This window comes from Rutilus rutilus, assembly GCF_951802725.1.
Source record: "Rutilus rutilus genome assembly, chromosome: 19".
Classification (NCBI taxonomy): Eukaryota; Metazoa; Chordata; class Actinopteri; order Cypriniformes; family Leuciscidae; genus Rutilus; species Rutilus rutilus.
Window position 1 is genome coordinate 14,662,148 of NC_140232.1, and position 23,474 is coordinate 14,685,621.

General features: G+C 40.0%; 1 protein-coding gene across 1 annotated transcript in view; it reads right to left on the bottom strand.

Annotated features, from left to right (window-relative positions):
- lrrc75ba (leucine rich repeat containing 75Ba) overlaps positions 1–23,465 on the bottom strand; it is a 49,808-nt gene extending 26,343 nt beyond the window's left edge. Inside the window, exons 1-2 of the mRNA XM_084388821.1 lie at positions 23,024–23,465; positions 8,534–8,662 (exon numbers count right to left, since the gene is read on the bottom strand). Of these exons, the coding sequence (XP_084244947.1) occupies positions 8,534–8,662; positions 23,024–23,296 (402 nt within the window). The 5' untranslated portion in view covers positions 23,297–23,465. The remainder of the gene's footprint in view (positions 1–8,533; positions 8,663–23,023) is intronic.
- Between the last annotated feature and the right edge of the window lie 9 nt (positions 23,466–23,474).

A 23,474-nucleotide genomic window follows, 5' to 3' on the forward strand; every position in this document is an offset into this window, starting at 1 on the left:
GTAGTATGACCATACAACCCCAAGTTACCACCCTGCTGCACATTTCTGTGTCAGTGTTGTCTGCTCATCATTTCATTTCAGCAAAGGCCCTCGTTGACTTGGGCTCCACAGGAAACTTAATTTCAAGAGACTTCATCAACCGTTTCCACATCCCACAAATCCCTTGCCAGAAGATGAATGTCCAGTCAGACGAGGTATTATTACCAACTGCACTCAATCACTCACTCTTTGCATTGGTGCCATCCATTATAAAAATACCTCTTTGCTAGTGCTGGGTGAATCAACGGCCGACATCATCCTGGGACACCCCTGGCTAAAACATCATAATCCTCATATCTCCAGGACCTCTGGTGACATTCTCTTGTGGCATGACACCTGATTTAAGGCCTGTCTACAACTTGTGTCTCGACCCATCTTAGCTCCCAAATCATCTGATGTGCTCCTCCCAGCAACCACCATTGAGAGTCCAAAAGGACAGCAACAAGTCAAAATCCCAGAGGAGTATGTGTATCCCAGTGTGTATTCAGTAAGCAACTGGCTACCCGTTTACCACCTCATAGGCCATAGGACTGTGCTATTGAATTGCTGCCTGGTGCCACCCTGCCAAAGGGAAGAGTGTATCCATTATCCTTCCCAGAACAAAAGGCCATGGAGAAGTATGTAGAAGAGGCTCTTTGCCAGGGTTACATCTGCACTTCTACATCCCCTGCCGCTTCCAGCTTTTTCTTTGTGGCTAAGAAGGATGGAGGCTTGTGGCCATGCATGGATTTTAGAGCCCTCAACAAGCAGACTGTATTGTACAAATATATCTTTCCTCTGGTACCAACTGCAATGGAAAAGATGCTGAGAGGTGCTTCCATTTTCACCAAATTGGACCTGCGCACAATCTCATTCGGATACGGATGGGGGACGAATGGAAGACCACCTTCATAACACCACCGGGGCACTATGAATATCATCTCATGCTGTATGGGCTTGCGAACTCACCCTCCATATTTTAGGCCTTCATGAATGAGGAGTAACTGCCTCGTTTTGTGATCATCTAGATCAACAACATCCTGATCTACTCCCGGAACAAGGTCGACTATCGCCTCCATGCCACGCAGGTCCTCCAAAAGCTGAGGGAGAATCACCTTTACCTCAAGTTTGAAAAATAAGAATTTTAATCGGTCCTCTATTCAGTTCCTGGGCTATATCATCGATGCCAAAGGTATCCAGATGGAACAGAAGAATGTGGACGCTGTAATAACGTAACTGGCCCATCTACACCACCATAAAGGAACTAATTTCTATCGCCGCTTCATCTTAAAATTAAGCACCTTATGAGCTCCTCTCACCTCCATGCTACGCAAGTTGTCCAAGTCTCCGTCTTGGTCTCCAGCAGCCACGGAGGCATTTCATCAGCTCAAGCAGGCATTCACCACCACTCCACAACGGGTGTAGGATCAGTGCTATCACAGCAGCAGGGTGATCCACCAATGCTCCATCCATGTGCCTTTTTCTCCAAAAAGTTATCCCCAGCGGGGCAGAACTATGGCATCAGCAATCTGGAACTTCTAGCCATCAAACTGGCTTTGGATGAATGGCCTCACTGCCTCAGAGAAGCCAAATACTTTTACCCTCGTCAGGCCAGATGGGCTCTATCTTCACCAGTTTAACTTCACTGTAACTTACCGTCCTGGAACAAAGAATCTAAAAGCTGTTGCTCTTTTTCCGTATGCATAACCCATAACAACCAATGGGCCCTAGACGACCAGATCGCGAAAGCTACCCACACAGAATCTTGCTCCGCTAGGGAGGTCCTGAGGGATGAACTTATGTACCATTGGCTCTGTGACTTTCCCTCATGGACTCGGTACACTCTTACCTGTGGTCCGGACATCCATGTAGCCAACAAACCCTCTCGCTCATCCACAACCATTTTTGGTGGCCAGGCGCCCTCTCCAAGGTACCACGCCATCTTCCTAAAGGGAAATCACATCCACTGCCCATTCCTTGCTGAACCTGGTCACACCTAGGAGTGGATTTCATCACAGACCTACCAACCTCTGACTCATTCACCTGCATCCCTGTGGTCATAGACCATTTCTCTAAAGCCTGTTGCCTTATCCCATTGAAATGACTGCCATCTGCTCTGGAGACTGCTGAAGCCCCGTTTAACCACGTGTTCTGTGACTTCGGCTTACCAGAAGACACCTTTTTAGCTGTGGACCCCAGATCGTCGCAAGAGTTTGAAAGGCATTCTTCTGCCTTCTAGGTGTGTCAGTGAGTTTAACATCTGATCTAGGAGAAAGGATGCTTCCTAAGATCATATTGCCATAACCACAAACACAGCTGGAACCGGTAGCTTCCCTGGGCTGAGTACGCCCAAAACTCTCTTCGCCAGACCACCATCGGCCTAACACCCTTTCAGTGCATACTCGGGTTCCAGCCGCCCGTTTCCCTGGTCAGGAGAGCCGCCAGAGGTGCCAGCTGTCAACCACTGGTTCCAGGAGAACGAGAGGGTCTGGGACTCAGCACATGTCCATCTGCATAGGGTAGTTAAGAGGGACAAGAGCCAGGCCGTCATCTGCAGAGCTGTAACACCCACCTACCTCCCAGGTCAAAAAGGGACATAAATCTCCGGCTACCCTGCTGCAAGCTGAGTCCCAGATACATTGGGTCATTCACAATTCAAAGGCAGATCATTCCAGTAACTTACCGTCTTAAATTACCCTCACATTACAGAATTGCTCCTACCTTCCATGTGTCTCTCCTAAAACCTCACCGGCCTTCTCTTCTCTCTTCTCCCACAGGGACTGTCTCGGCTGAGGTGTCCTCCTCCAGTCGAGCTGGACGGAGATCCCATCTACGCAGTACACTCCATCCTTGACTCATGACAACAAGGTGGCAGACTAGAATACCTTATCGGTTGGAAAGGATACGGCCCTGAAGAAAGATCTTGGGTACCACGTAATGATATTCTAGGCCATACCCTGATCCAAGAGTTCCACGCTAACCATCCAGATCGTCCTGCACCCAGAGAGAGAGGATACTGTCACAAATCCAGCCATCCTATCAATGTCAGACCCTGCAACTCCATTCCAGCTCACCCGAGTACTGATTCCCTGCACCTGTCACTAATCAACCAGGACCTACATATAAGCCCACAATCACCTTCCCTAAGCTGTCTGGTCTCATCTCTCACCTACGTGCAAGACTTTCCTAACTCCCTGTATCCTGTTCGCTGATCATCCTCATCTTCATCCTCGGTCTACCCTCATCTTCATCGGTCCCGGCCTATCCAGCAAGTTACATGAGCTATTTAACTCAAGTTAAGTCATTCCAGTGCCTGCTGACACTCAGTGACATTTACCTGTTTTGCTACATCTATTCTCTTCAACAAATACCTGTGAATGAATGAATTACCTGTGTTTTGGGACAGTATCTCATAATTTCAACTTTGTCATTACTTCAACTTTATATCTCGTAATTGTGACTTAGTAACTCCTAATTTCATTTATTTTTTCATAATTTTGTCTTTTGGTCAATTATTTTACGTCATTACTATGACTTTAGACTAATTACTTATACACAGACCACTGAAAGACAACACAGAACAAAACAAAAATCAAGATGATTCATTCAAATAATCGGAATTTTTTTTTGCCTTTTTGGGAAGTAAATCTGCCTCTGTCTGTGCTGCCTTTCTTGATAAAGATGAATAATTGTGATTATCTCATCATTTTGACTTTTTGTCATATTTTAGATTTTTTTATGTCATAATTATGACTTTTTATCTCATAGTTATGACTTGGTACATCATAATGTTGACTTTTTGTATCATTATAACTAATTTTTTTCAACATTTTATCTCAAAATTGTGACGTAGTATTAGGGCTGGGCGATATGGCCAAAGAATCATATCTCTGTATTTTTTGGTTGAATGGCGATATACGGTATATGGGTATTTTCTACGTTTTCTATTTAGATTAAAAAAAATTGGTATTACACATCCTGCCCAATGATGTCCTAAATTTTTTTTTCATATTGGAGGCTATGAAAACAAATATAGGCCAGTGAATATAATGTTGGCTATGCTATATATTATGTGCAAAAAGGGGTTCAAATCACATTACATTGTAACACTACAATCTAAAAACAAAAAGAATGATTTTATTTTTAAATTCACTAAACTAATAATGAAAATAAAACCAAAACCTAATTATATTAGCCTACATTTGATTACCCCATTACAATAGTCACTTTAGAATTACTGCTATCATAAAAATACACTTACTTGTAGTTTTAAAATTCTACATATGGCACATTTATTGTCCAATAACAAATATTTAGTTTGACACTCATGCGCATGACGGCACTCGCTCACGGAAGTCTGTGAAGTTTAGAGGAGATTCGCTTGCAGTAGGTTCGTTCTCTCCTGAGAGCAAAATGGAACTATTTGCATTTCTAACATTTACAGATGGATAATACACCTGTGAAATATAAGTTATGCACTGAGGGAAACACCACATCTCAATGCATTAAATCTGTATCATGTTTAGGACAAAGTGGATTATGCACGTCCCCACAGCAGCTCACTCTCTGCCCTTCGCTATTTTTCAGATGCACTCGCAAATGGTATTGAACAGTATTATCTAATTCCATATCGTTTTATAATATAATAAATGTATAGATATATCGTACAAACACGATATACCACCCAGCTCTACTTAGTATATCAAAATTTCAACTCTTTTTTTCATAATTTTGTCTTTTTTGTCATAACTACAACTTTTTATGTAGTTTATGGGTTTTTTTTGGAGGTCAGTCTGTCTCTGTCTGTGCTCCATGTACAAATATTCACGATAAAGTCCCATAATTGTGACTTACTATGTCATTATTTCAACTTTTTGTAATCATTTCGACATTATCTCATAATTGTGATCTACTAGTGTCTCAAAATGTCAACTTTTTATCATTACTCTGACTTTTTATCTTAAACTCTAGACTTAATATCTCAAAAGAATTCAAGATGATTAAAATAATCGAAAATGACAGGCTTTTTTGGGAGGTCAATCTGTCTCGGTTTGTGCTCCATGTACAAATATTTTCAATAAATCTCATAATTTGATTTGATTTTGTGTGTCATAATTATGACTTTTTATCACATAATTATGACTTGGTATTTGGACTTTTTGTTTCATTAAACGTTATGTCATTATTTTGACATTTTAACTCACAATTGTGACTTAGTAGGCTATCTCATAATTTCAACTTTGTCATTACTTTGACTTTTTATCTAATAATTGTAAATTAGAATATAAAAATTTAGCCTATTCTTTCAAAAGCCTAGACTATATCAATTGATGCACCCAAATTTTGGCTACCGAAAAATTGCGGCCGAAATGATTTTAGAGGGCTGAAATCAGTCGAAAGTGATGTTTAAGAGGCAGCGCGGATCAAACAGCTCATGAACCGATCTACAACTAGTTGCAGCAATAAATAAACATGAATAAATATCAGAAGGTACTGTATGTTGAAAGATACAGTAGGCCTACAACTTACCGAAATGTATCATGTCTCAAAGTTTCTAAATCTCAACCTCGAAATGACCTCAACAGCTGTCACTTACCGTTACATTCAGAAAAGCTAGCCTATTCAATGTCCATTGCTTAATATAAAGTTAGCTAAAAAATATTTCTAGAGAAGAGCATTTTGCTATTATGCTCTGTACATATTCATTATGTTTTTACTTAACCTGTTAGTGATGTCTTCATAATTTAAGGTTCATAATCAGATCAGCCATTGTTTAGATGTTTATTTTTATATTGGAACAGAAACATTTTAGGCCTAAAAAGATATTAACATTCTATATTTAATCAATATAAAAACCGCCTTATGTGCAATTTAAATGTTTGTACACCTCAGTTTTTTGAGTGTTGATTATTAAATAAATTGTATTGGTCAGTTGATTATAAACACTATTTTCGTTTTCCATTTCGGTGTTTGGCTAAATTAAAATGTTAATTTCAGTTTATTTCAGTGCATCACTAAAATGCATGAAATAATTAAAAAGCATTAACCTATAATACAATTGTCACGGTGGGTTGCAGGAAGGCAGACAGAGAGGAAGATATATTTCCACAAACGAAGGTTTAATGTAATAAATCACAAGACAGCAGAACAGGTAGCAACACACTAAAATGTAACGGAGATCGGACAAAGACTGACTGAACAGACGGAACTTAAATACAAACACAGATTAACGGAACACAGGTGAAACAGCTGAACTAAATGACAGTAACCATAGAAACGAAGAAGTGGCGGGAAAATAACAAAGGAAAACAGGAATCAATCAAAACACAAACTTAAAGTCCAAACAAGCACTGACACATGACAACAATGATAGTGATATATTATACCATAAAAACATGTTTTTTTTTCCTTTCAAGTCATGTTCAGTTTCAATTTGCGGCCAATCCTATTTTCAGTTTCGGCCCAGCATTTCATTTCAAGATGCTAAGTTGGTTATTCTGGTTAGAGCCCTGCACGGGCCTCAAATCTAGGCCCGAGCCCGGCCCTGGCCCGAGACGCTCAGGCCCTAGCCCGACCCGTGTCCGACAGCTCATCAGAATTATCAGCCGGAGTCCGACCCGAGCCCGGTTTTTTTTTTTTTTTTTTTTTACAGCGGCAGACTGCCATTAAAATATGTCCGTTTTGTTAGTTATGTTTCTTTTCTTTTCATTTCTTTATTAAGTTAATTTAGACAAATGTTTGGAGCATTAAAAAAAAAAAAAAAAAAAAATACCAGCAGCAAGCCGAGCCAACAGCGAGTAAAACATGTTTGATCAATTTAGCCTCTCAAATCAACGCTAATACTTTACTTAGCTACAATAAAATCCATAGATATAAAAACACTTCAAGCATATCACACATACAGTTAGTTTAATGTTTATTTATTAAACCACAGTGAGTAGGCTACAATTTTTTTAAATACTGAGGCAGGCTCAGGCTGCTCGCAACAGCGCTCGCAAACGAAATGAGCAGCAGCCTACAATCTAAACAAATTAAATTAAATAAATCAAAAACAAACTTGCAGGTTATCTTACCTCAAAAATGCACCACAGAACATGGCCATTCTTTTTTCCAGTAGTTTCCAACAGTTAAACGAAAATAAAGTCCAATCAAACGAAAAACATCAGTAGCCTAGTTTCCAACGGTGTAAACGAAAACCAAACGAAAATTTAGAACAGTCTCTTACAGAGCATCGTGGAGAAAAAAAATAGCATCCACAGTGGAAGATTTTAACCCAGTCCTCTTCTATCACTCGCGATTTTTCTCATATTCTCCATTATATGCACATGAGGTGAATCGTGGGTCGCGCTGACGGGAAACCTTCTGTGTGTGTGTGTGTGCGTGCGTGCGACTGTCATGTCAATCATATGTCAGTGTAATTATAAGATTATGAAAGTTATGAGGTTATTAAACGTCTTTCTGTGTTTGTTTTTCTATTGTCGACGTCAACTTCTCATATTTTTTTAATTAATGTCTAAAAATATAAAAAGAAGGATATCCCAAAAAAAGTTACTGTTAAACAAAATGTAGACCTGGGTACAACAAATGCTTGTGGGTTATTTGTTTGACGGGACCTCCTGCTATAGCTGTAATATCTGAGCAGCGGCACATTTGCCTGCACGTTTAAAAAATGTATTCCTGCAGGACATAATTTAATGCATCTACTCTTATACCCAGCAGCAGTCTCAGGGTTCTGCAACTATATTAATCATTAGGAGTACCAAAGAAAAAAAGAAAAAAATCAGCATAATATTATAGATTATCTTTAATGGACAAGAATATGAGACAAGCAAGCAGACTTTAGCTTTCATCAGACTGCTAGTTTCTATTGTGCCCTGCAGCTGGTATGGCTTACAAATCAAACCTTCAGCAAGAAAAGGAAATCAGCCTCAGAATGCCCTGTGGTGCTGATTCCAAGATCCTGGATAGCTGTTGGGCTGACTTAAGGTGCACTGATGCTTTTCTGTTCTTCAATCATATCATACTTTCAGCATATCAGCAAATTCAGACACAGTGTCTCAGACAACACTCTGAAAATCTTTCAGAGGATTTATTCATTTTAGGAATGGTTGTGACACAAGGTATTACAATAAGGCCAACAATAGAATGTTTAATCTCATCCGTTTTGAGTTTATCAAGACTTTGAATGAATCAAGTCTTTATGATTTGATTGAACAGACTCAACTAACCTTCTGAAATGCAGACTAGCTTTTAAAATAATAGATGAAGAAACACTATTAGGTGCCTTAGTTATCATTAGTTATGCAAATCGGATGCCTTAGTTATCGTTCCCAGTCTTGTCTTGTGTTTCATTTGTGAGCCATGTGTGGATTACAAAATTGTTTGTGAGCTAAATTTGATGGCTGCAGTAAATCAGTAGCCTACACTATATGCAAACACATTTCTTTTCATTTACTCTGAGTAGCAATCAACAAAGTGAAGAAATTACACGCTCAAGTGAAATTGAATGACTCACCTTCTTTGGGCACTGCATGTCTCTAGCCAGACTCAGCAGGAGCTCATGAGATATGGGGTCCACCAAGTTAAGGAATGAAGCATTCTTATAGAGGATATCATTGAGTGATGTACCCTCTAATCCCAAGTCCTGAAAAAGAACAAAGCAAATAAAACAAAGAGAGCACATATTATCAGTCACCCAATATGCCTTTTCTGACAGTTTCATCATGTACTGTATGCCTATGAATTACATACATAGATGTTTATTTTCATCCTTATTCAAACTGGTATCCCCTGGAATTTATGCTGAAAACTATTAAAATATTACTACTATAAACTACCATTCAAAAGTTTGGGATCTGTACGATTTTTGAATGTTTTTAAAATAAGTCTCTATTGCTCACCAAGGCTGCATTTATTTGATCAGTAATATTGTGAAATTATATTACAATTTAAAATAACTGTTAAGGTCAGCCGCAAAAAATAACCCCGTCCACACCTTTTCAGAGCAAATTTTTCACTGCATGTCTTTAGTAAATCCAGACAGTAGTTTGAACCCCTGGAATTTATGCTGGAAACTATTACTACATTAGTTCTGTACATATCTTACATGCTCACAGCAGTGTGTCTGTGTATTTATTAGCAGTAGCAAGTCCATACTTGCTCTGCAGCAGCAGCAGCAGCAGCGTAGCAGATCTAGTCACTTCCACCTGTCATCATCGTATAACCCCCTGCCTTCGCACCAACGATAGTCGAATAAACATTTGTTCCTGTGGCCAATTGACCACAATCCTGTGGTAACTGAAGACTGTCCACAGCGCTCAGAGGCAGTGCACTCGAAATCTATTTCCCCATGAGAACTAACGTCCTCAGCCCGGTCTGAAGAAGGGCCGCAGCGCACTCCAGAAGCAGGCTCAAGGACCTCACGATCTGGTGAAAGAGCAAGAGAAAGGGGAGGACCCGTCTCCTGCTCTTCAGCCAGATCGACACGCGAGCCCCATGGTGTTGTCATCGAGGACGCATATGCTCGCTCCTCCCTAAAGAAGGCAAGTCTGGAGCGGAGCACTTTGATGGGAAATGACTGGCAGTGCTTGCACTCTGCATCCTAAAGGGCTGATATAGCGTGCTTTTCCCCAGACAATCGATTCAAAAGTCATGTGGATCATCCTCTGAGATGAGCAACTCTTTTTGGATTCTCTCGACATGATTCTCTCTTTTTTCAACTCTTTCAGGGAAAGAGAAAGAGAATGAGACTTTATTCCTGCCCGACAAAACTAACTCCAAGCAAAAGGCATAGTTTCAGAAAAAGTATAGCACACAATGCGGTTCTGAAGACAAAGGAACCTGAAAGCGTGAAGGCGCGGCTGTGTTTGCCATACTTTAACAAAGATGTTTTCCCATAGCGTGTAAATCAGCACAGCATTGAGAGTAGCTTTCGGAAGGGAACTAATGAAACTAAAAAGTACACAAATGTATTTAACTGAGACAAAAAGATATAAAGAATAGAATTGACCTAAATATTTTGCTTACAAACCATATGGGTTAAAATGTGAATTATTTATTTGATCAGTCCATCATTCATTTACATGACCCAATCAGACTTTGCAATTAAGTTTTTCTACACAACACTGATCTCCATTTAAGCCATTACAGAGAACAATGTTAAAATTGAATAATTTTTAAACAAATTAGCTATCAGCAGCATATCGGATTTGTGATTTTCCTGACTTGAGAGAATACTGTCCATGTCGCATAGAGTGGGATGTAGAATCCACCATTGTGGCTTAAATGGTCCTGATTAATTTAGAATTTTCTCACCTTTTAAAATCTTTTAAAGGCAGGGTAGGCAGGTTTTTTCTAAAAAACTTTTTCCCAAATTTGTTTAATCTGTCTTTATATACCAATAGATAATTAAAATGTAAGTACTCTGAAAAAGAGAGTATAAAAATCGAGTGTCTCTAGTCCTCTGAGGGCTGCAATAAACAAAGCTACTTATTCCATTCACTCCCACCCATTGACAGTATAAGAAGTGGACAGAGCCATCTCATTGGAACTCAATTGAGACAAGTGAAGCCCATTTTTAGCGATTTTTTTTTTTTTTAGGACTTCCGTTCCTGACGCGCAGACTCAAACCGACTCAAACAGAGCTTGACGACGTAGATGTGACGTGAGCAACCCGTCTGTCTTCTAGTGGCTGTGGCATGAGAAATCTGAATCATTCCCTTCCGAAACTTGCAGAGACGGAGAGCGTGAGTAGGAGCTGTCCATGAGCTTGGAGCAGGAGAAACTTTTGCTAGGTATTCTGATTAATTATTTTGTCATTTTGCCTCTACGTCTCCCCGATTGCCCGCGAGCTTCTCCTCCTGTCCATACGGTAATCTCTCTACTGTGCGACAGAGAGTCGCGTGGTTATGACGCAATCGTTAGCCTACTTTTACAAAAACTGCTTCTACGGGGCCATAACATAAGCTACAAGGTAATGGAGCATTTTATACATTGTCGTGTTTCTTTAGAAATAAATATTGGACAAATGGAGTCTTCAAACGCCTCAGATGTAAAGTTATTCGCTGTCAAAGTGACACCAAAATGAATGGGAGTCAATGGAATGCTAACGCAAATGAAGTTCTGCTACAAGATGGTGGCACGCGGCCGGCTTCAACTTCCGGTCGACTTCCTTCCCGCTTGCTCCCACCCCCTCCCTTCTGGGCTCCTTCCAAAGCCACGCCCCCAAACCACATGAACGCGCGATGCCGACCTTTCGCAGTGCATGTAGTGACATCATGTCAGAATCACATGTAATAAAATACCTAACTTTATCATTATGAATATAAACAACTAACATGGCTGTTAGTACTCACTATCAAGCTAGCATATTGATACTGGTAAAGTTTAAAATATATTGAGTTTGATTCGGTAACGAGCTAGTAACATAAGGCAAAGCTAAAAACAGGTTGCATTGATGCACGTTTTCCAATTACCATCAGTTACACTTTGATGAAGGTGAATTTCGTGTAAGATTCATAACATATACGGTGTTTTGCATGTAAGAGCTTCCACGATGAAAGCACTGTTGGCTCTGATGAGGACTAACATTACACTCCGGAGACAAGTAGCCTACCTTTCTACCTTACTAGTTCCTTTTTTTGCCTTGTTTGCCTTCGCTGACTGTATATGCAGGTACTGGGAATTTTGACTGCTCTCTCTCTGCCATAATTGTGATTCTTCCTAGCTTCCGTGCCTCTCTCCGTGCCTCTTCCTCTCCTCGAGTCAAATGGGTGCACGCAAGTGGGCAGCTCCTGTAGCGGCAGGGGTGGTAGCCATGGTAGCAAGGGAGAGTGACAGTCGCCCAGCCAATCATTTCATTCGTTCCGAATGGAAATAAGTAGCTGTGTTTATTGCAGCCCTGAGAGGACTAGAGACACTCGATTTTTATACTCTCTTTTTCAGAGTACTTACATTTTAATTATGTATTGGTATATAAAGACAGTTTAAACAAATTTGGGAATTTTTTTTTTGAAAAATCCTGCCTACCCTGCCTTTAAGTCTAATTTGGTCTGTTTCTAAATTTGTGTTTGACAGCTGTCCCAAAAAGTCAACCGGCCGACCGGGAAAGTCGAGAACGTAACTTTCATGTATTATGCAACTTTGATTTACATAGACAAGAATAACTCTAGAATGGCAAAATTGGGGTGTTTCACTGAGACAGAGTAAGAGCCGCAGACTTTCAGTAACAGAGAGGGGATTATGAAACGGCCTCCATTGGGTTATTAATATTCAGAGACCATATGCTTTTATCTATGGTGACTTGCATATTCGGATGGAACAGGTCTTTGCACTCAGTGCTGTTGGAGTGTGCATGCTTAAATGTGTTTAGCTGCAGGGAAAGAGACGCCCACACCTAACCACCTCTCTGTTCCCTACTCTTCTCCATCCATCTGGCACCAAACATCCCCTCCCCATTATGGTGTGCTGAATCTCAAAAGAGCGCAGAGGTCACTTCAGCTTCTGGAAAGCACAGCTTAGACCAGCATGAATTTCCAGAATGAATATTGGATAGTGCTGGATTGATACTTGAGCTTGTTTCTTTCAAACCAGGCTCATTGGAAAAATGTGCCTGTGGTGACATTTCTGCGAAATGATATTACGTTGCTTTGTGCTCATTTCACGACACTTTCAAAGGGAAATGTCCAATGATTGGTACTAAAAGTGTGTTCAGTTTAATCTAAAACTGGTGAAAGTGAACCTGACAACATTTTATTACACTGGTTGTTGTTTAGTGCAGTACATATTGCGGCAGTTCGGAAATTACATGTTCAGTGAGTGGCGCTAAAAGGTTAATTCTCTATTCATTGCATTTGAAAATAACATAAAAATATACTAAACCCTACACTAACCTAATCGATTGTGTTTAGAAAAAGCAAACATGAGATAAAACCGCATTTGCTGAAGCACCCATGCCATTTTAGCTTAAAAAAATTATAGATGCAGTATATTGCATGTAAAGGTATGGTTTCCAATTAGCATTTGTTGGTTTCCTTGGTGCAAATTAGTAGCACTGCATTGTCTGTAAAAGCTAATAAAAGACTTTCATTTATAGAGTTAAACTGTGTTCAAGTAATGTAAGTGCCAATAGTGTTCTATGAAATCCAGACAGTAAGTGAGTAGAATATGAAAAAAGCACATAACTAGATGTGTAGGCCCAGATATGCAGACATACACGTCTCAAAGAGTGGGCAACATGGATGTTTTTTTTTTTTTTTTTTTTTTTTGTGAGTGTCTAATGATGCTTGACTCTTTACCTAAACAAACCATTTTATCTTAGTATGAACAACACACACTGAGACAAACAACGACATTATTAGGGAGACGGTGAGTAGGACATAATGATAAAAAAACCTTTTAGGATTTGAAATAATTCCTGTTACTGTGACTTCCAAGAATCCTAATAATAACATCTCTATGGCAAGCCTTTTGAGAAAGAGACTTGGGTAAAACACCAAGCACCGGAAGACAGACATTTACTATTGCATTAAAGTTGACATCTGAACATCATCTTTTGTGGGCTTTATTCTATGCAGGTTTGAAGTTAGTGCCGAAAAGTTACCTGCTTTTTAACTAATAAAGTTCATGTTGTTCCAGAGAGAGTGTTGCACCTTTTCTCCAAGCAAGATGAACTTTTAAAGTTTAATTCCACCTCCTTTTCAGTTGGTTGAGCACCCGTTCTTAGTTTACAAATTTTTTTGTCACTGAATAATACTTATATAATGCTCTGATATAATAATACAAAATCAAATATGTTAATGTCTATTTGCACATTTAATATATGTTCAAAAACTATTAATGTAATCTTATACTGCAAATATTTTCACTAAAATATATAAACTAAACTGATACTGAATAGAATATTTGATTTGGTATTTTAGGGGCCGTTTACATTGTCATAAAAACGGAAATCTTTTTATGCGTTTTAGCCATTCATTTACACAGCAATGGCATTTGGGGCCTGAAAATGCAAATTGTCGAAAACAGGTTTCAAAATCCAAGTTTTTGAAAACAATACTTGTTATTGTCTCTGTGTAAAACGGTGACGGCATATTACGGCTGCATCTGAAAACTGACAAATGCTGCCTTCGAAGGGTGCATTCCGGAGTAAGAAGGCATCAAGACATGTCCTAATCCAAAGTTAGCTTCACTTCCTGTCTCTTGAGATACCTTCATCTGATAGTTTTTTGATATAGCATCGCATAGATGTATATTTCACTGCCTTTGATATCCCACAATCCTGTGTTTTCCATTCTGTGACAGTTGAGCTAAAGAAAGACAGCGTCTGAAAGTTGCGGTTGGTTATCAGTTTGTGTGTAACTGTACGTTTTTGACCAACGGTTTCCACTTTTGATGTAATTTCTAGCGAGAAATTACTATTGTAGTACTTAAATATTTGCTTATTTATCACCAAAGCTCTATTTTGCTATAGAACATTAAACCGCTCAGTGCCTCAGAAGTCTGTCTGAAATGTAGTTTCGTGAGGTAGAGGTAGAAGCTTTTGGACAGAGCTCCAAGCTCCATGTTCAGTCTGTAGGCGAGTAGTGTTTCTTTACAAAGTGACATCGCCAACTACTGGCCTGGCATGAATAATACAACGATTTTAGATGTTTTTGCGGATCTGTGTGAACAGGGATAATTTTGACAACGTTGTTGTATAACTTTTTTAAAACGTTTCCCTTTTCAGTACATCGTAGTTGTGTAAATGTACACTTATATTGCTTATTTTTCTAAACTACTTAAATAAATGTGTTTTTGTTTTTGTTTTGTTTTTTAACAAACCCATTTTTTTTGCTGTAACAAATATATTAGCAAATGTTTCCATTTATTTCCCCATAATATATTGAATGATGCATCATCATCCTGCATATGCTAAATTCACACATTGCAATTTATCATAATTTGTACATGTTGTTGTACAGGGGGTTATCCTATGTTCTCTTATCAGATCCTTCCAAGTCCACTCTAATTGTGTTAGGTCCTGTTAGCGGCTCTGAAACATGAGACCTATTTTAAATGATCTGTTTCTTGATAATGGGAGAAAGCCTTAATAAAGACTGAGAATGCACACAGAGGACCACACCGTGAATCTCTGGTGACATGCTTGTCAGCACATAGGTATCCAAGACTATCTCTCTGTGTAGATTAAACGCTCTCTGCTTTGGGATGTCAAATTCTCAGTCTAATTAACAGCACATCCTGAGAGAGGGAGATGATGAAAAGGAATATAAAAAACAAAAACAAAGGGATGACAACAGGCAAACTGTGGAGGAAAATTACATAAAAGACTGAATACATGAGAATAGTGTGAATAATAAATATGCACAAGTGACTAATAGATATAAGATATGTACAGGCCTGTGCATGTCCTGTCCTTGATTCGTATGGCATATTATGCACAAGAAAATGTCTACCTGCTGCTGGAAGATTTCATGTAACTTTTCAACAAATTTAATCATGTAACAATTTTTTTCTATTCATCTTCCAAACCATGTTTTTGTCTTGTCCTGAATCACTAGCCTATAATAAGCGTTTATATTCGTATTATTTTAGACAGAACAGGACGCCAACTGCTGCGGAGTTGCCCAATAACTGCATGACTCGTCATAGACATAAACAGAGAGAGAAGTAGCTCTGGCTACAATGTTCTTCCGCAAGATGCATGCAGTTTTGTTTATTAACCGCTACTTTTTCATTGAAATACATACATGAACATGCAATAATAATTTGAGTAGTTGCATGTGAAACCCTTTACCTTTTCTGAAAAAAAAAAATGTCTAGCCTACTTCTCCTAAATTTAACACTGCATATTTAAAAAATATATATATATATTTACATTATGGTAAAATATATGACATTCACTGTAAAATTATGTTCTCAGGCATTATGGGATGACATTTAATTTAGTGATGTATAATATGCCATATATGAGTTCATGATTTCAGACCACTGTAATAATATAGGAGGTAAAACGTTCCCGATGATCTCAGTGATCAATAGCTAATAAACATAGGCAGTGTACAGTGTTACCCACACAACAACAAAAAAAGTCAGTACTAATTAGTACCAAATACTATCAGGATAACATACTGTACATGACACTAATATAATGTGATAAACAAAATAAAAATAATAAGAAAATATAAAATATAATAACAAATGGCTGGGTGTACATTTATAGAGTTGGATGGATGGATCTTTGGGAGGAAAATAATGGAAGAACTTTTTAAACTCCATTAAGATGAGGAATAGCTACCTCATATTTTGACACTAATCGTATGATATCAGAAAGAGATTGTAAGGAGAGCGGGAACTCATTAACTGTGACAAGTTCTGCCCTCATATCAACACTTTTAACCCTTGTATGGTGTTCGGGTCTGTAGGATGTTGCTGATGTGGGTGTTGACAGGTTTGCATGGATCGCCTCAGAACATTTGCGTTTGAATAGCACGCTCTCCGTAGGCGTGTTCACATTAGCAGATAATGAGTTGCCATGAGAACGACTGACATCTTTCTCTTCTCATAGAGATTACATAAACAGGGAATATTTGTTTTCGTTTTGAATTAGATCATTTAAAAGTAGACACTGAAATTATTATAAATATATATTGCTCTTGCCTGTGTGACTAGTATTTGTTGAGTTTTGTTTAAGTTTAGAGACGTGCTCCAGAAAAAGTTCACAGAGACGGAGAGGCAGAAAGCACATCCTGTTCATTTTCTTTATTTTACAAAAGCACAATATTTTGTTTCGATTGTAACTGGACGCATAAAAAAAGTAGACATTTTACAGTTTATTTTTTCATATTTCTTAAGTCTGTATGACCATAAATGACGAAGTATTTTTAAGTCTATTTTGCTGCTATGTGAAAAAAATCCAGCAAAATGTGCCGGCGCGTTTGTTGACCCCAGAGGGTTAAATCATGCATTCCGCTATGATCCGAATCCACGCCCAGACAGCCAGGGGGGCCTGGCCCATCCCGGTTCGAGGATCGGAGACAGGGCCAGTGGTTCAGCATCGCCTCTCGCGCTCCTCCTCCTCCTACAAGGAGTAGGTCGCAGAGAAGGCGCGACTCAAGGAAGAAGAGGGATCTGAGGGAGGTGATCCAGCACAGGCGCTCCCAGCGTCAGTGAAGGATCCCCTTCCTCTAAGGGTGAATAATAACCATCTTCTCCTCTCTTCTTCCTTTCCCCCCTATTTTCTTTACCCTAGGCATTTCTTACATCAGGCCTGAGTCCTGGACCGATGATGAAATTTTCCTATTAAATGGAATGCTTCTGAAGGTCTGGAGTCAGGCTTGGTAGTGAGTGCGCCCTTTCTAGCTTTTGGGTGGTAGGCCTTCATTTTAAGAATATAATTAAGGCCGCTGCTCTACGAGCAGCAGGATGATCTTGGTAGGTCTTTATTATAAGGTTGTTTAAGTTTAGACCTTGCTTCCCTATTTAGAAAGTATTAAGGGGTATGTTTGATAGGTATTAAATTAGGAATTAAGGGCTCTGAAGTTCCCATTTTTATAGGTAGGCTTGCATACCTTATCATAGGCCTCCTCTTGTGATAGAGTTGTTAGGTTTATGTAGTAGGTTGTTCCAATCTTGGTCACCCAGTGAAATGTACAGGTTGGCTTCATCTCATAGAGGAATCTCTAGTGAGGCCACCGTGCATGTGAGCTTCAAACAGATTTTGTTCAGCGTGATATGGCTTCCTCCCATTTGGGGTTGTATCCTGAGGCCACCGTTTGTTTAAGCTCCAGATAGACCAACCAAGCGTTGGCCCTCATCGGGCCACCAGGATAGCCACCTTGTATTTGTATAGCAGGTCTCCTCTCACTTCTGAGAGTTGTTATGAAACTATAGCTTTGAACTTCAGACATAGGATATTCAAGTGCCATCCCCACGAGGGCTGCCTTAATATCTGGCTTAGGCATGTGTACTAGGAGTTGGTTGGAGATGATCTGCTAGAAGCTTTTTCGTCCCGAGCCCCTCAGTATCTGAGCGTAGGCTCTTTAGATTTAGATCATCTACAGCTTTTCTCTGTAAGGTCTAGTTTTTTCCCTTTCTGGCCTCCTCTTTATACAAGAGTCGTATAGCCTAGGCCTGCCTCTGCATTAGGCGATTAAGCTAGTGGATGTTAAGGGTAGAATAAATAGCAGCATAGGTAGCAGGCTATTCCTAAGCCTCCCATGCAGATATATTCTGGGCATTGTCAGACCTGTCTCTCTCTGGGAAGAGAGAGTTGGAAGCAGTAATGCTGAGGTCTCCATTTTCAGAGGTGTATATTGTAGCTAGAATTTCCCAGCTAGTCTTTAGGTTGGATATCTAGGCCCCTTGAATTGGTTTCAAGTCATAAGGTGATGAGTAGTGATAAATGTTGTTGGCCTCAAAATATGTCGTTAGCTGAGGCCTCCATTTCCCTTGGGCTTAGTGTTTTTTTGGCTACCCACAGCTCTAGTCTATTCACCCTGCACCACTGGGGCTCTTTTTAGTACTCCCTCCCATTGGAACGAGTTTGAGTACACTCCCTTAGAGCCTAAGCATGCCATGGGCTGACGCTTTTGACGCCTATAGTATTTACATGAGTTCACCTATGATATCTGAGGCTAGTTTTGCTAACAAGTATCACTATCAAGTAGTAGGCTTTCACAGGCCTTCTTGAAGGAGGTTCCACTTTCTTGTGGGTTTTTAGCAATAAATAAGATCATCACGTTGTAGGCTCCCTTTGAGCCTCCCTGATTCTAGCCCAGAGCCTGGCCAAATATATATATATATATACTGTATATATATATATATATATTATTATTATTATTATTTTCCTAGCTACCTTAAGTCTGGTTAGAAGGTTGAAGGACTCTCACAAGGCCTCCCTGCTAGATTAGCCCTAGAGCTGGAGGTGCTCCCCTTATCTAGGGTCCCTTTAGAGTGCCCAGCCTCCACAATGTTTTAAAGCACTGTGTAGATCCAGGATTGAGTAGAGTCTATGTTCCGGTTTCACTATTGGTTTTGTGAGAGACTCTGTTTGGGAAAATAGACAGGTTGTTGGCAAGACTAGGTCAGTAGATTTGATCAGATCAGCCTCCCTGGTGGCATGTGGGTTTGACTTTATGTCCCCCTCAGAAAGTGACTGGACAGGACTCCTTTTCGGACCCCCTGGCCATATTCCCTTAAAGGAACCCCTTCCTTGGAAGCTGTTGGTTCCAAGCCTTTGAGCGGCCTTAGTAGGCCTTCCGTTGTTTGGAGGCCTCTTTGAGGCTTATAGCTTTGGGCAGTGACCGTAGAGAATAATGTATGTAGGTATGTGACACAAAGAGGGAGTGTTTTCTTGGCGTTTCAGGTTGAAACTGCCAGTTCTGATGTTTTGTCATGAGCTATAATTGGCATGCACTCCCCTCAGCATGGTGGGATTGTACTTCGTTCCCCAATAGCGTCATTGACGCAGTGCGAGTTCCCTTTCGAAAAGGAACGTCTAGGTTACGACTGTTACCTCTGTTACCTGAGAACAGAGAACGAGACACTGCGTCGTTAGCCATGCCTCGGGGATGCCTGCTGAACAGTCCCTTCAGACGAAAGTGGATGACATGTTCTCTAGGCACCCCCTTTATACTTCCGGGTCGCACTAGTAGTGACGTAATAGGCTGTCGCCAGTAAAATTCGATTGCCGTGATTGGATAGCTTTTCAGACACCGGTTCACGTGGAGGGCGTTGCCCAATAGCGTCATCGACGCAGTGTCTCGTTCCCTGTTCAAAGGAAACAGAGGTTACAGTAGTAACCTAGACGTTTTCCATTGATATTTCTCTAACCTTTTCTCTTTTGTAATTTCTCTCAGCCATCTCTCTTTCTACAATCTTTCTTTAAATCTACCTCTTTCTCACTCTCTCTCTTCCCCCCTCATGAGTGGACACACTGCACCTTTAAAATACACTTTCCTGTCCCAGCTTAATACAAATAGATACTGCCCTGCAAAGGCAAAATGCAGTAAACACAGCAACCAATGAGGCGGGGCTATCTGTTTGTCTGACCAATGTTGATGAGGGGAGTGTTCAATAAACCTGTTTGAATTGAATACGACAATTGAACACTACAATAATCGACTTAATCTATTCAGCATCTAGGCATGCCTTAAATATCATATAACATATACAGTGAGGAAAATAAGTATTTGAACACCCTGCTATTTTGCAAGTTCTCCCACTTGGAAATCATGGAGGGGTCTGAAATTGTCATCGTAGGTGCATGTCCACTGTGAGAGACATAATCCCAAAAAAAAAATCCAGAAATCACAATATATGATTTTTTAACTATTTATTTGTATGATACAGCTGCAAATAAGTATTTGAACACCTGTCTATCAGCTAGAATTCTGACCCTCAAAGACCTGTTAGTCTGCCTTTAAAATGTCCACCTCCACTCCATTTATTATCCTAAATTAGATGCACCTGTTTGAGGTCGTTAGCTGCATAAAGACACCTGTCCACCCCATACAATCAGTAAGAATCCAACTACTAACATGGCCAAGACCAAAGAGCTGTCCAAAGACACTAGAGACAAAATTGTACACCTCCACAAGGCTGGAAAGGGCTACGGGGAAATTGCCAAGCAGCTTGGTGAAAAAAGGTCCACTGTTGGAGCAATCATTAGAAAATGGAAGAAGCTAAACATGACTGTCAATCTCCCTCGGACTGGGGCTCCATGCAAGATCTCACCTCGTGGGGTCTCAATGATCCTAAGAAAGGTGAGAAATCAGCCCAGAACTACACGGGAGGAGCTGGTCAATGACCTGAAAAGAGCTGGGACCACCGTTTCCAAGGTTACTGTTGGTAATACACTAAGACGTCATGGTTTGAAATCATGCATGGCACGGAAGGTTCCCCTGCTTAAACCAGCACATGTCAAGGCCCGTCTTAAGTTTGCCAATGACCATTTGGATGATCCAGAGGAGTCATGGGAGAAAGTCATGTGCTCAGATGAGACCAAAATAGAACTTTTTGGTCATAATTCCACTAAACGTGTTTGGAGGAAGAAGAATGATGAGTACCATCCCAAGAACACCATCCCTACTGTGAAGCATGGGGGTGGTAGCATCATGCTTTGGGGGTGTTTTTCTGCACATGGGACAGGGCGACTGCACTGTATTAAGGAGAGGATGACCGGGGCCATGTATTGCGAGATTTTGGGGAATAACCTCCTTCCCTCAGTTAGAGCATTGAAGATGGGTCGAGGCTGGGTCTTCCAACATGACAATGACCCGAAGCACACAGCCAGGATAACCAAGGAGTGGCTCTGTAAGAAGCATATCAAGGTTCTGGCGTGGCCTAGCCAGTCTCCAGACCTAAACCCAATAGAGAATCTTTGGAGGGAGCTCAAACTCCGTGTTTCTCAGCGACAGCCCAGAAACCTGACTGATCTAGAGAAGATCTGTGTGGAGGAGTGGGCCAAAATCCCTCCTGCAGTGTGTGCAAACCTGGTGAAAAACTACAGGAAACGTTTGACCTCTGTAATTGCAAACAAAGGCTACTGTACCAAATATTAACATTGATTTTCTCAGGTGTTCAAATACTTATTTGCAGCTGTATCATACAAATAAATAGTTAAAAAATCATACATTGTGATTTCTGGATTTTTTTTTTAGATTATGTCTCTCACAGTGAACATGCACCTACGATGACAATTTCAGACCCCTCCATGATTTCTAAGTGGGAGAACTTGCAAAATAGCAGGGTGTTCAAATACTTATTTTCCTCACTGTATATACCTTAATAACATATAACTACATTGTTTATTTACTTTATTGCCTTTTACAAACATAAGCTTTTGACTTATTCTTACACATACACATGACACACTTAAGCGAGTGACCTCCTGATCTCCTCTGTCATCAGTGGTCAGCTCTCTCTCTGCTGTTCTGTGCTTCTGGCACTCTGTGTTGAATTTGAGCATATGGGTCACACTGACAGAACAAATGTACCATAGAAGCATCCAGGCATTAGTATTAGGTGTTTGTGTAGAGTCTCGACAACAAATAAGAGCAGCAACAAATCCAGGGAAATGATTTCTTGCAAGGTGACTCACTGCAGAGTGAGCTGCACGGTCTGTGTCTGAAGTGGAAATGCCATTTTACTTTACTAGATACATTATACGAGTCAATGACACATAAGGATGTCTGAGATCATGAAAATGAGAAATGTAGTTTAAAACACATGTGGCATGTTTTTAGAAATATAACTTTTGTATTCACTGTAGTTTCATATGTTTGAAAAACATTTGTAGCAGTTTATATACGCATGACTTTACTTATTTTATTTATTTATATAGTCTACATACAAATATCATGAATTTTGAGTTACAAAAATTTATTCAAAAGGTCATAAAAAAAAAAAAAAAAACTTACTGACCTTGGCAGAGTCATGAGAATCTAAATGGACATTTGAACGTTTTCTGGTCACATGACAACAAAATGGCTCCCTGCATGTTGGTTACGCCACACTGACTTTCATTTGGAAGACATACATTTCTCAAATATTAATAATTTTGGATGTTGTTTTTAGATTAATACATGCTTGTTTTACTTTATAATAGTTATATAATATAAAATTATATAACAAATATTTGAATTATTATAAATAATATATTACAGTTATACCAAACTAATCACGTCAACATTTATTTTTTCAAGAATTGAAATCTCCAGAGCTACTTTAAGCCCTACAAAAACATCAGAATGACTTTTAATTTAGAAAATGAGAACATGTTTACCATAGAAAAGGTGATTTCTGCATGAATTTTATTTTATGATGTGTGTTCAGGCAACTGATGCACTTGTGCAATATTTGCGTCAGTGATTGCAACTACATGAATGATCTACAAATGCAATGCAATCAAGCAGAGAGAGAGAGAGAGAGAGAGAGAAAGCGCCAAACTCATGCATGTTTTACAGCTGCACTTGTTTATTAAGCACTGCTGGACATTTGCACTCACCTTCCTCAACAGTTTGAGCACGTCCGTCGCATCTTCTATCTTCCTCTCCCGGAGGAGCTTCTGAATCTCTCGGACCCAGGCGACTCGTCTGACATACGGGCTGTGGTTGGATCTCCTCAGAACCCCCGGCAGCTTATCCGACCTGAGCATAAGGGATGTAAACAAGAAGTCTCCGCTCCGATCGCTCTCTCCCGTGCTGTCTAGATGCTTCCGTCGCCTCCTTGAAAAAGTATCGTTGTCGAGACTGTTTTGTCGGCTGAGCCTAGAGCCCATGATTTCAGTCACGTTAAAAATCACAATGTTACTCTAAATACGACCTTTTTACCTCTCACGGCGTAACCATGGCAGCCCGGACAATAACGCCCAGCGGTCTCCACATCGGTCCGAACTTGGGTAGAACGTACTCGGTCTGCTTACAGTCAGTGTCTCTTTGTGTAGTTCGCCCGTCGAC